This window comes from Cebus imitator, unplaced genomic scaffold (assembly GCF_001604975.1).
Source record: "Cebus imitator isolate Cc_AM_T3 unplaced genomic scaffold, Cebus_imitator-1.0 Scaffold112, whole genome shotgun sequence".
NCBI lineage: Eukaryota > Metazoa > Chordata > Mammalia > Primates > Cebidae > Cebus > Cebus imitator.
The window spans coordinates 241,948-255,904 of record NW_016107427.1 but is presented as its reverse complement, the minus strand read 5'-3'; the positions used below and the strand labels follow the sequence as shown (position 1 = coordinate 255,904).

Below are 13,957 nucleotides of genomic sequence, written 5' to 3'. Positions count from 1 at the left end.
CACTTTTACCATACTTGTCAGGAAAGAACAAAGACATTAAGATTTATGATACTTTTATTGATTATCTTTTCTAAGAAAAAAGGAACCAGGTGCAGAGGCAGAACATGAGAGTAGACATGGAATGTGACCGCTGAAGCACAGCATCACAGAGAGAGAGTTAAACCCCCGGATGTCTGCGGGCCTCCTGACAGCCCTCAGGCCGACTGCAAGAGCCTGGAGGAGCGGAGTTTTATCCTAACTCCTCTGCGGAAGGAGACGTCGGCCATCGTGGACGTCTCCTTCCCAGCTGGCTAAACAGCGGGCGCTTTCCCAGTGCTGGTGCTGCCGCACAGCTGAGGCGCCCTCCAGCAACCCTTAGACGGGTGGATGGGGCGTGACAGAGGGCTTAGAGCATCTTGCCTTAGGTCATTCCTTTCACAATGTGCCCCAGGTTCACACTTCCACTTGAGAGGCATTAGTAAAAGAATTAAGATCACCTATGAATAACTAAAGTTACTTTTTTCTTCATTGTTTATATTAAAATAGGCTGAGGCTTCTGGCTCCTGCCTTGGCTTTTATGGGGTCTCCCCCCTACGGTGACCCAAATTAATAAATTTGCATCTTTAAAGACATTATTCTAAGTACGCAAGCAAACCTGTGCGTACAAGAAACAGAAAACCTGGGAGTGCTCTTTTAAATTTTAAAAGGCATGTCTCATACACAAACATGTTTGATAGCTGGCTACCTTCTCAAAGCAGCTTCCTCAGGTCGCCTGTTGAGTGACAAGAGTCACTTTATGTACAGGCAGAGGGAGGTGGGTCTCCCAGGACATACAACAACTACACCATAGAGCTTGCTGACCTCCAGAAACCCCACCAAGGGCGACATGCAGATGTTCCTCTGGCTCTTCTTGATCTTTGCAGAGCACAAGTAGATAAATGAGAGCCTTGGAGTGATTCTGGGAAGGGCAGGGCCATGTAGGAAGCTGGGTTAGAGTCAATGTCTTCTGCCTCACAAGACAGACTTCCCAGCCCCTGTGTTTTAGGAAGTGCTCTAAGGAGAGTGTGAAAGGAAAATATCTCAGCCCCCAAAATCATTAAGTTAAGGGAAAAGTCAATCTGGGAACTGCTTAGGGCAAATCTGCCTCCCAACCTATTCAAAGTCACCCCTCTGCTCACTGAGATAAATGCATATATGATTACGTCCTTTGGAGAGGCTGATCAGAAACCCAAAAGAATGCACCCATGTGCCCCTTATCCACCTATGACCTGGAAGCCGCCTCCCCACTTTGAGGTGTCCCGCCTTTCCAGCCTGAACCAATGTTCATCCTGCATGTGTTGATTGATGTCTCATGTCTCCCTAAAATGTATAAAACCAAACTGTGCTCTCACCACCTTGGGCACATGTCATCAGGATCTCCTGAGGCTGTGTCTCAGGTGGGTGTCTTCAACCTTTGGAAAATAAACTTTCTAAATTAACTGAGACCTGTCTCAGATTTTGGGGGTTCACAAGAGGTTGGTGAGTCAACGAACACCCTCTTAAAAATGTAAGGCTTCAGGAAGGGCTGAGGGCACGCCGGGCTTTGTGCCTTTCATTCAGTTAAGTGCTCACCTACTGTCTTCTCTCCTGATTTCTCAGCTGATGTAAGGGAGGGAGTGAAGGCGTGGACAGGCTGTGGTCATGGCTGGGCAGCAGGAGGGACCCGGTGTTCCAAAGAAAGGGAGAAGGAGAGGAGACAGGAGGTGCACAGGGAGGGCCCCACACCTCAGCTAAGCCCAAGTGAAGTTCCTCCTGAGGACCACACTGTGTCTGGAGATAAGATGGAACTTCTCTCCCCACCCTCGCCTGTTCTATGAGTCCCTGTCTCTAACGGTTAGCCCTGCCACAGCATGAGTTACGTGGACTCCTGTAGGCTGGTTCCCAAAGCTCACATTCAGATGGCTGTGATGGGCGCCACTCACCTGGTAACTTGGAGACTGCTGTGTGGCTAGTGAGTGAAGGCTGTTAGGGGTCCACATCAAGCCCACCTCCCGGTACTTATGACCCTGTGCACTGCCCTGTACTCTGAGTCAGGGCTTAGCCCCGTGACTTGGCTTGGCCAATGGGGGTCAGCACATCTGCCCAAACAGAGGCCTGATAAGTTCGAATACACTGGGCCTGCCTTCTTGGAACATGCTGCAGATAAGACATCCTGGATCTCCATCTGGAGATGCCACAGGTAAGATAACCAAGGCGCCCCGGCTGACACCCGGCAAACTGCTAAACGTGATTAGGGCCATTTTAGACCCTGTAGCCCCAGCTGAGGTGCCAAATGACCACAGTCACATGATGACCTTGGTGAGTCCAGCAGAACCACCAGCTGAGCCCAGCTCATATTGCATCATGATGAGCAAACGGATGACCAAGGCTTTAATCCAGCAAGTTCTGGGTGTGATTTGTACTCAGAAATATGAAACAGCAGATACATTCACATAAGCTGTGTGTTGACCCTCAATGTTGTATTACAGTCCATAGCAGTAACCAAACAACACAGAGAAATGAGATGTACATATTAACTGTTACATACATGTAATGAATCTGCACTTCACATGGAAAGCTTTTGAGCACTCTCATAAAGCTCATGCCTTTATGAGAGTTAAAGCCACGTTAAAAATACCGTAAGACAGCTTTTCACATTAAGACTGAATTCTCAGTGTTCAAGCACATGCACTGCTGTGATTGAACTGATTTCTTTGACAGAGAGCAGGGCAGAGGAGAGAATAAACAGCAGTCCAGTCACACCTCGGCCTGTTAGGGCACAAAGCTGCCCACATTCAGATTCTACGTGATATTAGAAATGCAGCCTTACCTCACAGTGGGACACCACGTTTTTTCATTTGAGAGAGAAGGTTAGAGCATTTATTGAAGTGCTGGTGAATATTTTGGCGTTTATTTTCACTCCTCTGTGTTGAGCTGCAGGGCTTTAATTGATGCCTCAGTGTTTTTGGCCTAAGAGTCCAAGATAACAGACTTCCTGTCATAAAACAGCCTCATCAACACCTGGGAATGCACAACTCTGTTGAAAACTGGGCAAGAATGGCTTCCCTCTTCCTTCCCCTGCTGTGTGCAGCTCAACAATCTAATGAGCAGTGGTGAACTCAGAAGGCAGGGGAAGGGTCCTCACCTAGGCTGTGCACTGGGAGAGTCCCTGGGCCTCCTAGTGCCTTCTTTCTGTGGTTTCTTTGTCCACTCATCCATTCATTCCCTCATTCATTTGTTCATCTACAGAACAAAAATTCACTAAGCACCTACTGTGTGTCTGGCTTGGGGTGACAGTAGTGAGCAGGACAAATGGGCCTGGGCCATGGGGTTGTGCCTATGGACACATGTAAATGAAGGAGGTCGCACTGGTGATATCCAGGTTCATTTCAGTTCCTGAACAATGAACTCTATGGTGCTAAGACACAGGAGTAAATGCAAGTGCTACAGTACGCCTTTGCGGCTCTGAACGCTTTATGCAGGAGAAGGCAGTGACTATCTGAGCGTCGCCAGGTTCTTCTTTCACTCTGCTGTGGGACTGTGGCCCCACACTCCTGCATCTCAAGGTATCCTGCTGCCTGAATGTTTCAACCAACAGCATCCCTGCACCTCCCTTCAGACCAGACGCCATCTTCCTGCACAGACTCTGCAGACCACCCACTTACCGTGGGTCCAGATCGTGTGAATCATGAGCCCCTCAGGTGTCCAGGCCAAAGGGTCACTCTTGCCTTCTCTACCTGCGGCCGTCAGTGCCCTACAGTGATCGAAGAACTGGGCATTCAGTGGCCTCTACCTGGGCACCTGGGATGGCCGTGATTGCAAACAGGAGGCCACGTGGCCCCTCACTCATCCAATGCTGAGCCTCAGCCCACAGCCTGGAAACATGGTCCCCAAACACCATGGCTGTGGGGCCCCTTCCAGATGAACGTCTGGGCACGTCTGCTGGTGCATGCTCCTTGTATCCCTTTCCTTTGAACATTTTTATGGGTTCAGAAATAACTTTCTAAGCAAAGAGAATTCTGTATGCATTTCCTTTAGTATAAAGTGCACTGAATTAAATGAAGTTGAAAAGTATATCTTTGGGATCCAGAGATTAAGCTTTCAGGTATGTGTAATTATACCCACAGAAAAAAGTTAAACATTCACCCAGTAATCTGAGAGCTTAAGAAACTTCAATTTCAGGGAACATGTCAGCAGTTAAGGCCCCAAATCACCTTGGTAGACATGCAGAGCACGACACTGCCTTCCTATGTCAGACTTGGGGAAACGTGTTTCCTTTTGGGCCTGGAATCCCCAGTACCATGTTGTGGTGACCTTTGTTTTGGGAACACGCTGTTAGGAAAACAGGAAACTGAGTAAGAACAGATTTGTTGAAAAAAGAAGAGGGTTAGTTCGAGGAGTCTAAAATTGATACTTATTTATTTAGGCTTTGATTAGGAATCTGTTTATTTTGGTTTCAGGTAAGTGTATCAAATCTTGTCTTCAGATTTTCTAACCTATAACAGATGAAAACAAAACAATGGGAAGAGAGGTGAGCAGGGACCCTAGACATGGGCAGCCTGAGAGCCCGGAAAGCAGAAGTGAGGGGTTGCAGTGTCCAATGAGAAGGGACAGAAAACCCAGCAAAGTCGGGGGAGGACTCAAGATGGGGCTATTTGGGGCCATTTAGTGTTCAGGGAAACAGCTACACACCTCTGCTTAGTCCTGAGGGCATTGCCCAGAAACCAAGACAGAAGGTGAGGGAAGCAGGTACACTCTCCTGTGATTTCCAACCAAAGCTGTGTTTCTGGGGGAAAGTTAGTTACATGAAGACTTCAAGCCTGCAGAGGGCCTCCAGCAGCACCAGCCAAAGGAGGAGTGCTGGTCTCTGCATGGGATGTTGGAAGTGGTGCACGCAGCGGGTTGCAAGAGGACCACATTCAGATATCTGTGACTGAGTCAAGTTCTTGTGGTCCAAAGCTGGGCTAAATTACGGGGAGCACCCAGGCAGCTCAGCGATAGCCCAGAAGACACCAGGCGGGGCCCTCCTGTGGGCTGCTGCCGCCACCACCACTGGCTTCACGTGACCCACAATGGCAGTAACCTGCTACCTTTGCAAAATCTCTCTGTGTCCCCACTCTGGACCCCACAGCAACCCAAGCCGAGGCTGGGCCAGCTCCACCACCCCTCCTTATACTGTCTGTCTGGGCTAAGGCCTTGTCATGTCCACATTTGCCAGCAGCTCTGTGCCTGACCAGTGTGGTGGGGTGCCCTTCCCTGCCGCTCCTGGCTTTCTGAGACCCTGTGTGCCAACACCTACCTGGAGCCTAATGTCATAGCTGCCCTGCATGGACGTGGGAGGCCAGGCCAGGTCAGGGGGGCAGATAGGCTGGGCCAGGCAAGGTGGCACCTGTGGTCTATCTTTGGCCTGTCTCATGAGCTCTGCTGGGCTGCTGTAGCGGTTGCCACCTGCATGTGGGGAGTGCTGGTAGAGTCAGGGGATGGGAAGGGGTTCTGCTGAGGAGCCTGGGGAATGGTGTCTCTCGGGTGGCCAGCCTGGTGATAGACACTTGGTGCCCCTTCTCTCACTGGCTCGCAGTGCTCCTTGCTTTGCAGCCCCACCTGCACCCACTGCAGCTGCTTGGTGGCCCGGTCGGGGTCTGCAGTGTAAGAGCCCCGCATGGCCGAGGGTCTATGCAGAAGTACTTGGGAAGGACAGGCTGGACTCCTGGAAAGCTGGCCTGGCCCCAGAGAGTGGGGTGGATGCTCTCCAACTCCAGATGTTTCCTCTGGTGTCCCAGGTGCCCCCTGCACAGATGGGGGCTGACCCCTGCACAAGCTGGGACTGGGCGGCCCTGTCCATGGAAGGCAGTGGTCAACCACCCACGGGCGGCTGAAGGGGTCAGGCTGGGCCTGCCCTACTTTCTGCCCTGCCGCCACCTCCATGGGGACTGCAAGTGAGTGGCCCTGGATGGGGGAATCCCAAATGCTGCCTAAATGGTGGGTACCACATGGGTTGACACAGAAAGCAGGATCTGAGGGGATCAAGGACCCCTGATCCTGACCACTGTGTGTGGAGGTCCAGAGCATAGATTCTTTGCAAAAATCCAGAACACCAGGGCCTGGTGGAGCCAGGTGTCCAGGAACATTTTCTCCTACAGAGAGAAAAGGTGTGTGGCTTGGCTGAAAACCCTGAGCAGGGTGGCTTGGGCTGGAGGCTGGGGGCAGTGCGCTGAGGTCAAAGGCTGGCTTCTGGCACATCTCAAAGTTCAAAGGCACCGCCTGGCTGTGCTGAGGCCACCACTGTCGGGGGCCTCGGAGGAGGTTCTGGAGTGTGGAGCCAGGGATAGAGGGGCCAGTGATGAGACAATGCCAGGGATGTGCTTGAGGGTAGCTGGGCCCCAAGACCATGTTTGGAGGTGGAGCTGCTTCCGTGGCTAGCTGGCCTGAGGCCTGAGAAGATGGTGGCTTCAGGGTCTGCAGAGAAGTCATTCTGGCTGGTGGGGACAAGTCCACGTTCCCACTGTCATAAGAGTGGGTCTTCTTCTCCCTGTGGAGTCCTCTTCCTCGGCTGGGTGGTGGCAGGTGGCAGCTCTGAGGTCCTGCAGGGCCCAAGTCAGCTCCTTGAAGCTTCTCTTCGCACAGATGCTGGCTGAGATTGGTGACACCCAGGTGCTGGAGGGTGGAACAAAGGTTGGGCTGTTCTTCCTTGTCCTTCTCCAGCAGGGTCTCAATGAGGGCCAGGAGGGAGCTGCCTTCCTCCTCCTCTTTCCTTTCCCTGTCCTTACATCTGTTGTCAGACCCCTGCCTCTCCAAGAGTGAGACCTGGAGGGTGGGGCTAATGCAGGACAAGTACATGGATTCATCTTGCTGCACCATGGCTCCAAAGAGAGAGCCTGGGCATGAAGGGTCCTGGCCAGCTGGAAGAGCCTTCCTAGCCCTGGTCCTCTTCCTGGCCGGGAGCGCAGTCAGGGCGCTCGGGAGGCTGCTCTCATACAGGATGGCCTCCCCGGTAGTGAAAGTGAACGGCAGCTGCAGGTCCCGCTTGCGCAGGTGCTCCTCACCCTCCACATTCCTGTGGTTAAGGAAACACAAACGCATATCCAGGAACGGGTATGTGAATGAGGAAGGGGCAGGACAGCATCTTTTCTGTCTTTTCCAGCCAAGGAAAAAAGAAGAGCCACAATAGCAAGTTCACCTGCTCTTCTCTTGCATTTTCTGGAGTACAATATTCTGCATAAATACTCTCTATCTTGCATTATGAAATAGTCTCAGATAAAACTGCTTACATGTGGGATGAGCATTCCAAAATTCAATGTAGGAATTCCCTAAACTTCAAGTTTACTTTGAAAATAAATCATTACACAAAAATGACATATGGACTATTTGTCACTGGGTAGAATGATTTCTCCCTTCCTTCCTCCCTTCCAACAGACTCATGGGACATGGCTATTAACAGGCTGCCCTGACAGTCACTAACACTGTGACTGTACCATACCCAGCAAGGTTTGGAACCTTCCTTCGGTGATCTGTCCATGCTTGGAACTGCAAATTCTGTTTGAAGTCCCACAGAGAACTAGCTGAATTAAAATGTAGTGTCTGGCAGAAGCTGACCAGCATGATATGGACACAGGACACTCTATCACTGGATGAACTTTTCAAGAAGCTGAAGCCCACTTCATACCTTTTGTTACACCCTTGTCTTTAAATTTGCGTTGTCTCATGTTAGTGTGGCTACTCTGGTGTTCCTGTGTTCACTGTTTATATCTTATGCTTCTTTACATCTAAGTACTTTCAGTGTGCCAGTGTCATTATTTAAAAGTGTTATAAGCAACAGAAAATGGACTAAGACATTCATCATTACATTTCCCATTCTGACCATCCATTTCATACAGACATGCCACAGAGCCATATGGGGGCTGGGCCATGCAGGTTCACAGGATGGAAAAGAACATTTTGCGGTCTGATATCCTGGCAATGTAAAAAGAAACAACAATGAAATGCTTTCTGCTAGTATGCACATCATAGTCTACACAGTAGGCTATAGGCTGACAAGATTTCAACATGAAATCTTGGTCTTCTGAAAGTTAATGGCAGACATTCTGCATCACCCAGGAAGTGTCATAGGAGCTGCTATTAGTCTGCCCTGCCCTGAGATGAGCCTACAGAGTGACAGCTTTGATTCCTTTCCTCTTAGAAGACCACATGGCACAGAATTACAGCAGAAGTGAGGAAAGTAGGCTGAAGAAATGCCATTTCTGAGGAGGCACATTGCTAGTGTAAACCAAAAAGTATATGAGACAGGTCTCAATCAATTTAGAAGTTTATTTTGCCAAGGTTAAGGACATGCACCTTGGAGACAAGTCTGTTCTCCAAAGATGATTTTGAGGGCATCAGTATTTAAAGGAGAAGAGCAGGCTGGAGGGGAGAGGGTGGCCTAGTCATATTCCTGAATCCACATGTTGCAAGAGAAAGGGAGCAAGTCAGGGAATAGTCAATCATGTATTTGTCTCTTGCTCAGTAAGATAAGGTGAACTTGGAGTAGCTACTCATGGAGATATTTAACTTTTTATCTGTAACTATCGACTTAAGAACAAAAGGAAATACAGCTTCTTGCATGACTCAGCTTTCAGCTTAATTTTTCCTTGGGCAAAGTGAATTGGGATCCCAAGTTTTCATTTTCCTTTCACGTTTCATTTCTGCAGCATGCAATGGAAGACAGCAACTTCCACTGAATATGGTTGATGGAAGATTCTAGGTTAAGAATTTAAATTCTAGGCAAATGGAGTCTTGAATTCTCTGCAGTTAGTATTCAGGGCTTCAATACTTGTAGCCATTTTGGTAGAGGCCTCAGAATTTGGCATATTAGCGTAATCACATAATTCAGCTTCAAAATACACTAAAAATGTTTTTTTTTCCTCTGTTTTCCCCCCAGTTTCAAGGTGTAACCTTGAAGCAAACCGCAGAAGCCTTTTCCTTAGTCTTGAAATATGGCCCTGAAGTGCACTTTAAAACTCTACCCCTTCCCTTTTCCATTATGCACATTTATCTAATGAATGCTTGTTAAACTCACACCATGCACACTTAACTAACTATATGCTTGTTAAGAAGTACCAGAGGCTAATTTAAAAAGAAACAAGCATAAATCCCTAGCTGTTGCGTTCTCTTCCTCTTAAAGACTGTCTCAAGATGGACAGACTACCACCCAGCCACTGTCAAGATGGCATCAGCCTGAAACTCCAGGTCGATCTTAACTGAAGACAGGCACTGGGGCGAAACACGTGTCCTTTGAATCCTGCATAATGCCTGCATGCCTCCCATATCAAGCTTCCCTTTTTTAAAATCGCTGACCTTAGCCCAAACTTTTGAAGCAGTTTCTAGAGTCATAAGCTAGCTGCTTCCCCACTGCTAGCTTTGGAAAATAAAGTCGCTTTCCTTTCACTGCACTTGGCCCTTGTCATTGGCTTTGCAAGCAGTGAGCAGCTGCGCCTGTGGTACAGGAGGAAGGGAATCAGTGAACCCGGAGAATGAAGAGCTTCCTATTCAGGAACCAGAGTGATTCCATCATGAGTGAGGGATAGGAAAATTGAGGCTGGGACTTGCTGGGCTGTATTCCCAGGAGGTTAGAAGCACTAGGATGAAAATCAGGGGACTTTTCTCCGTGCTGTTTTGTTTCATTTGAACACTAAAAAAACGTTCTTTTCTTGGATTTGGGCAAATCAGCTTTGCTTGTCCAACCCACGCTGCCACTAATTGCCCAGAGCCTGATTGCTCTGGTCACCCCCATCTAAGTTCTCTTCATTTCCTTTGCTTATTTGACATTTCTTTTGTCAGATTCCATGTTGTGCTTTATCCAAGATTCATGGCTCAGCTCATTTATATTATTCAGATAGTGTGAATAAGAGAATTTGATTTTCAGCAGGGATCCCCTCATTAATGCACCTGGCCTTAAAAACCTCTCTTAGCCTTTTTAGTGGAACTTGGCCAGTGACAATACAATCTCGCAGGTTTGGAACTTTTCTTTCAACATCACCTGCCTCCTTCATGGGAACCACGACACTGATCCCAAAGGACTCACTCTTAGGACGTACTGTTGAACATTGGGACCAGTTTAAACTAAATGGGCTTAAGAAGAGACAGTTGATGTTTCTATGTAATACTTTTTGGCCTCAGTATTAGCTGGAAAAGCAAGAGAAATGCCCCCCTACTGGAACTATGGCCTTTAATATTATACTTCCACTTGATTTCTAAGAGAGAGGAAAATGAGGTGAAAAACCATATGCTCAAGGATTTTTGCTGTTCAGTCACAATAAAACCCTGTGACAGGCATGTGCATGTTTGATGGAGGAAAGGAAGAAAAAGGACTAGACATACTAGATGCTACGTAATCCCTTGACGCAAGAACCACAGTTCAATGTCAAAGAATTGGACAAGAGGGGCCTGGGGCCGCCGGCTCAGGCCTGGAGGATACGAAGGCACTCTGGGGTGGCGGCCTCGTGGGGTACGGACACCGTACTCGCCGCCATCAGCCCGCCTTCTGCTTGGCTCTCATTTCCGCCCCTCACGACAGGGTCGGGACAAGCAGCGTGGCCTGCGGGGCTTCACTTCCGTCTCGCCTTGATGACGCAGACGCCGGAACCTCACTTACGACCGGGCCCGACAGGGCCGGGACCAGCAGCGTGGCCTGGAGGGGTGAGGGGTGGGGGTGGCTTCACTTCCGTCTCGCCTTGATGATGCAGACGCCGGCCCCTCACTTACGACCGGTCCCAGGGATTCGCACGTACTACACGGCCGTGGGACCTCAGTCGAGACCCGGCCCTCGCAAGGCCACCTCCGGGGCCTCCATTTCCGTCAGGCTGCGCCCCTAAGACGCGGCCCCCGCCTCTGCCGGGGCGCCCGGACCATTTACGTGAGGGCCCTCTGTCTGGCGACGATGCACGCGGGCCGGCCGCCGCGGAACACCAGGCGCGCGTTGGACTGCACCCACAGCCAGCCGGCCTGCTTGGTGAGCAGCCGGAACACCGTGAGCCCGCTCTCGCCCGTCCTCATCACTGCAGAAGACAGAGGAGAGACGGGCCGTCCCGAGGCCGCCCGCCAACCCTTCTCGGAGCCGTCAGGAGCCGCCCCGCGGGAGGAGCCCCGGGCGGGGTGCGAGGGTCTAGCCCGCCTCCCTCCCAGGGCAGCCTGAGGCCCCCGGGGCGCCTCTGGAACTCACTCCGCACGTGGTTCTCGGCGCAGTACATCATGTCTGCCGCGTGGATGAACTGGTAGCCGGATCCCCTCCTGCAGAGCTCGCTGTCGGTGTAGCCCAGAATCACCTTCCCTCTGTAGAGGAGACACCGCGCGTCCTTATATTTCAGCGCGGAAGCGGAATGCCGGGAGGAATGAAGACTCACTGCCCTACCCCACGCCTGGAAAACCAGGTCTGGGAGGGCACCTCTCCCATCACCACGGCTGGGGCGAGACCTTTAAGGGGCAGCCACAGTGAAAAGATAGTGGTGACCTCTTAGACACTTCTGCCACACATGCAGTTTCATAATTCTGCTTTAAGCCTGTTCTTATTGGCCTGTGGTGTAGAGCAAGCGTTCCTGTCCTGGAGTAAAGAGAATCTCAAACTGTACACAAAATTGTGCTTGAGGGAGAACACGTGGTGTTTTTAAGTATTCCACGGCTTCCATCAAATGGGTCACCATTATCTTAGCAGAAAAGATGAACCCTGCAAGTCATACTACTACATACTACTTACTCTTAAGCCAGTGTTTTCTAGACTCCATTCTAAGAAACACTGGTATTGCATGTGGGTATTTGCCCAAGAAGGCTTCCATTGTTAAGTAAGTGAAAAAAATGGACCAAACTAATTAGATTTCTTCCTAATGGGACTTCTTGGGGCTTCGCTATGATCTGTTAATGGGAGTCTCCAAGAAGGAGATAAGTATTTCCCAAGATTTACTCTCCGTATCACACCTCACTCAAATGCTCTATCTTACATGGAAGATTTGGTACATTGTCTGTAAACACAGCGTATTTTCTACTGACTCATTTCGCAGAACCCATTTGGACAGGATTGGCTAATTATTCGTGCCTTGCCTTTGGTTCTAGGCTCAGGATTTTGCCGTAACTAGTCTTGGAGCACTGCTCCTAGGAGTCATGATTTCCAGTCAGAGGAGTATACCTGGAATCACAGGCTATAGGTGTGAAATCCAGTTTGTGTTTTGTTTGGAAAAGAAATGTTTTGTTTTGGAGCTCTAGGATGGTGAGAGGCTGACGAGGTGTTGCAGTGGCCAGCAGGGTTAGCTGAGGAGACAAGAAGGTGCTGTCTTCTGACTTAGTGTTCTGCCCAGGGAGGAATTTGAGATGGCCCTGGAAATTCAATTCCTGGAAAAAGAAAACCACAAACATAATGATCACAGAATACAAGAGGATGTTAAGTAGCTAAACCTGTATAAACTTTTCCCCTTATGGAATTCAGAGGAGCCCAGTACCCTGCTGGGAGCCAAACAGGCAGAGCTCCCCTTGAAACCCCCACATAGCACACGTGTGTGCAGGCCTGGAACCGCATTCTTCTGGCCTGCCCAGCAGGTGCTCATTTTTCATGGCTCCTCAGCCCCTCCCTCAGGGCCCTGACCCATGCAGCTCTTTTCCCAAAGCTGCAGAGTGTAGTGTTAAGCTGTGAGGGGATATACAATTCCAGGTGATAGTGAAGGAGATGGATGTTAACATCCTGAATTAACTGGGCAGTCCCCAATGTAGGGTTGTACCAGAGTGTATTTGAATTTTAAGTAAATATATCCCAAGTCTTAACTAGGCAGAGGAAGTTTCAAAAGACAACTCAGTCTTCAACAGGCATGACACTCTGAAATGTTAGTGAGCTGAAGCTCTGAGGACCATTTCTGGGGTAGTGAGGAGGCTTGGCCCAAGCCTTGGGCAGTGCTCCACCTGAGCAGACTTAAATGCTGGTTTTGCAAGTCCTGACCCTGTAAAGACACTATAATTACCAGAAACCCAGAAGAATTGTCCAGCAGGCAGCGGAACCGACAGACAAAGCTTCTCTCCAGGTAGGAAGGGTCTTCCAAGGGCAGATGCTGCAGGCTGGCAGGAGGGGTGCCACTAAGTGGGAGGAAACTTTCTCCAGGCAGTGCTGGAAAGACAGAGAGACACGCTGAGGAGACTCCACCAGTGCAGCCATTGTCACAGAGGTGAAATACTATAGGAAGCAGCTGGTGGGTAGAGAAAATGGGTCACAAGCCCTGAGGCCAAGTGAACTGTGGCCTTCACTTGGCAGGATGACTTGGATCAGCCACTCAGGCTGGCTTTCTCACACGTGATGGTAGCAGTCCCTTCTGCCTGCCTGCCTTTGCCATCTCATGAGGACGAAGATAAAAACGGGATGATGCACTGTAATATGTCTATCCATCCACTGCTTATCCTGTTGGCTCCACTGTTGAGCTATAGCTACAGCCAACCAGTTGTCATCACCTTCACCTCTACTGTGCTGATCAGTTTCCTTATTATGAGCTGAACATTACAGTGAACCTGGACCCAGACTGGAGCCTCACTTGTTTTGTGACTCTGATTAGGTTATTTAACCTCGCTATGGGCCTTGGTTTTCTCATCTGACTTAATAAGATTGCTAGGAGAATTAGACAAGTTTACATCTTATCTAATAGTGCCTGGTGCACTATAACCTCTGTAAGACTTTGCTGTTACTTTTTTTTTTCTCGCCTTAACCTTGCCATAGCCTTCTAAGTGGTATCCTGCTTCCACCCTTGCACCTTACCATTTGTCCTTCACTCAGCTGACATAGTGACATTAAAATATGTCACATCGGCCGGGCGCGGTGGCTCAAGCCTGTAATCCCCGCACTTTGGGAGGCTGAGGTGGGTGTATCACAAGGTCAAGAGATCAAGACCATCCTGGTCAACATGGTGAAACCCCGTCTCTACTAAAAATACAAAAAATTAGCTGGGCATGGTGGCGCGTG

The 13,957-nt window shown here is 49.6% G+C and overlaps 1 protein-coding gene across 1 annotated transcript in view; it reads right to left on the bottom strand.

Moving 5' to 3' along the window:
- Positions 1–5,353: 5,353 nt before the first annotated feature.
- The window catches only part of LOC108311144 (aryl hydrocarbon receptor-like), a 47,085-nt gene continuing 38,481 nt past the window's right edge, over positions 5,354–13,957 (bottom strand). Inside the window, exons 7-11 of the mRNA XM_037741986.1 lie at positions 12,972–13,114; positions 12,149–12,351; positions 11,192–11,301; positions 10,886–11,027; positions 5,354–7,051 (exon numbers count right to left, since the gene is read on the bottom strand). Coding sequence (XP_037597914.1) covers positions 5,410–7,051; positions 10,886–11,027; positions 11,192–11,301; positions 12,149–12,351; positions 12,972–13,114 — 2,240 coding nt within the window. The 3' untranslated portion in view covers positions 5,354–5,409. The remainder of the gene's footprint in view (positions 7,052–10,885; positions 11,028–11,191; positions 11,302–12,148; positions 12,352–12,971; positions 13,115–13,957) is intronic.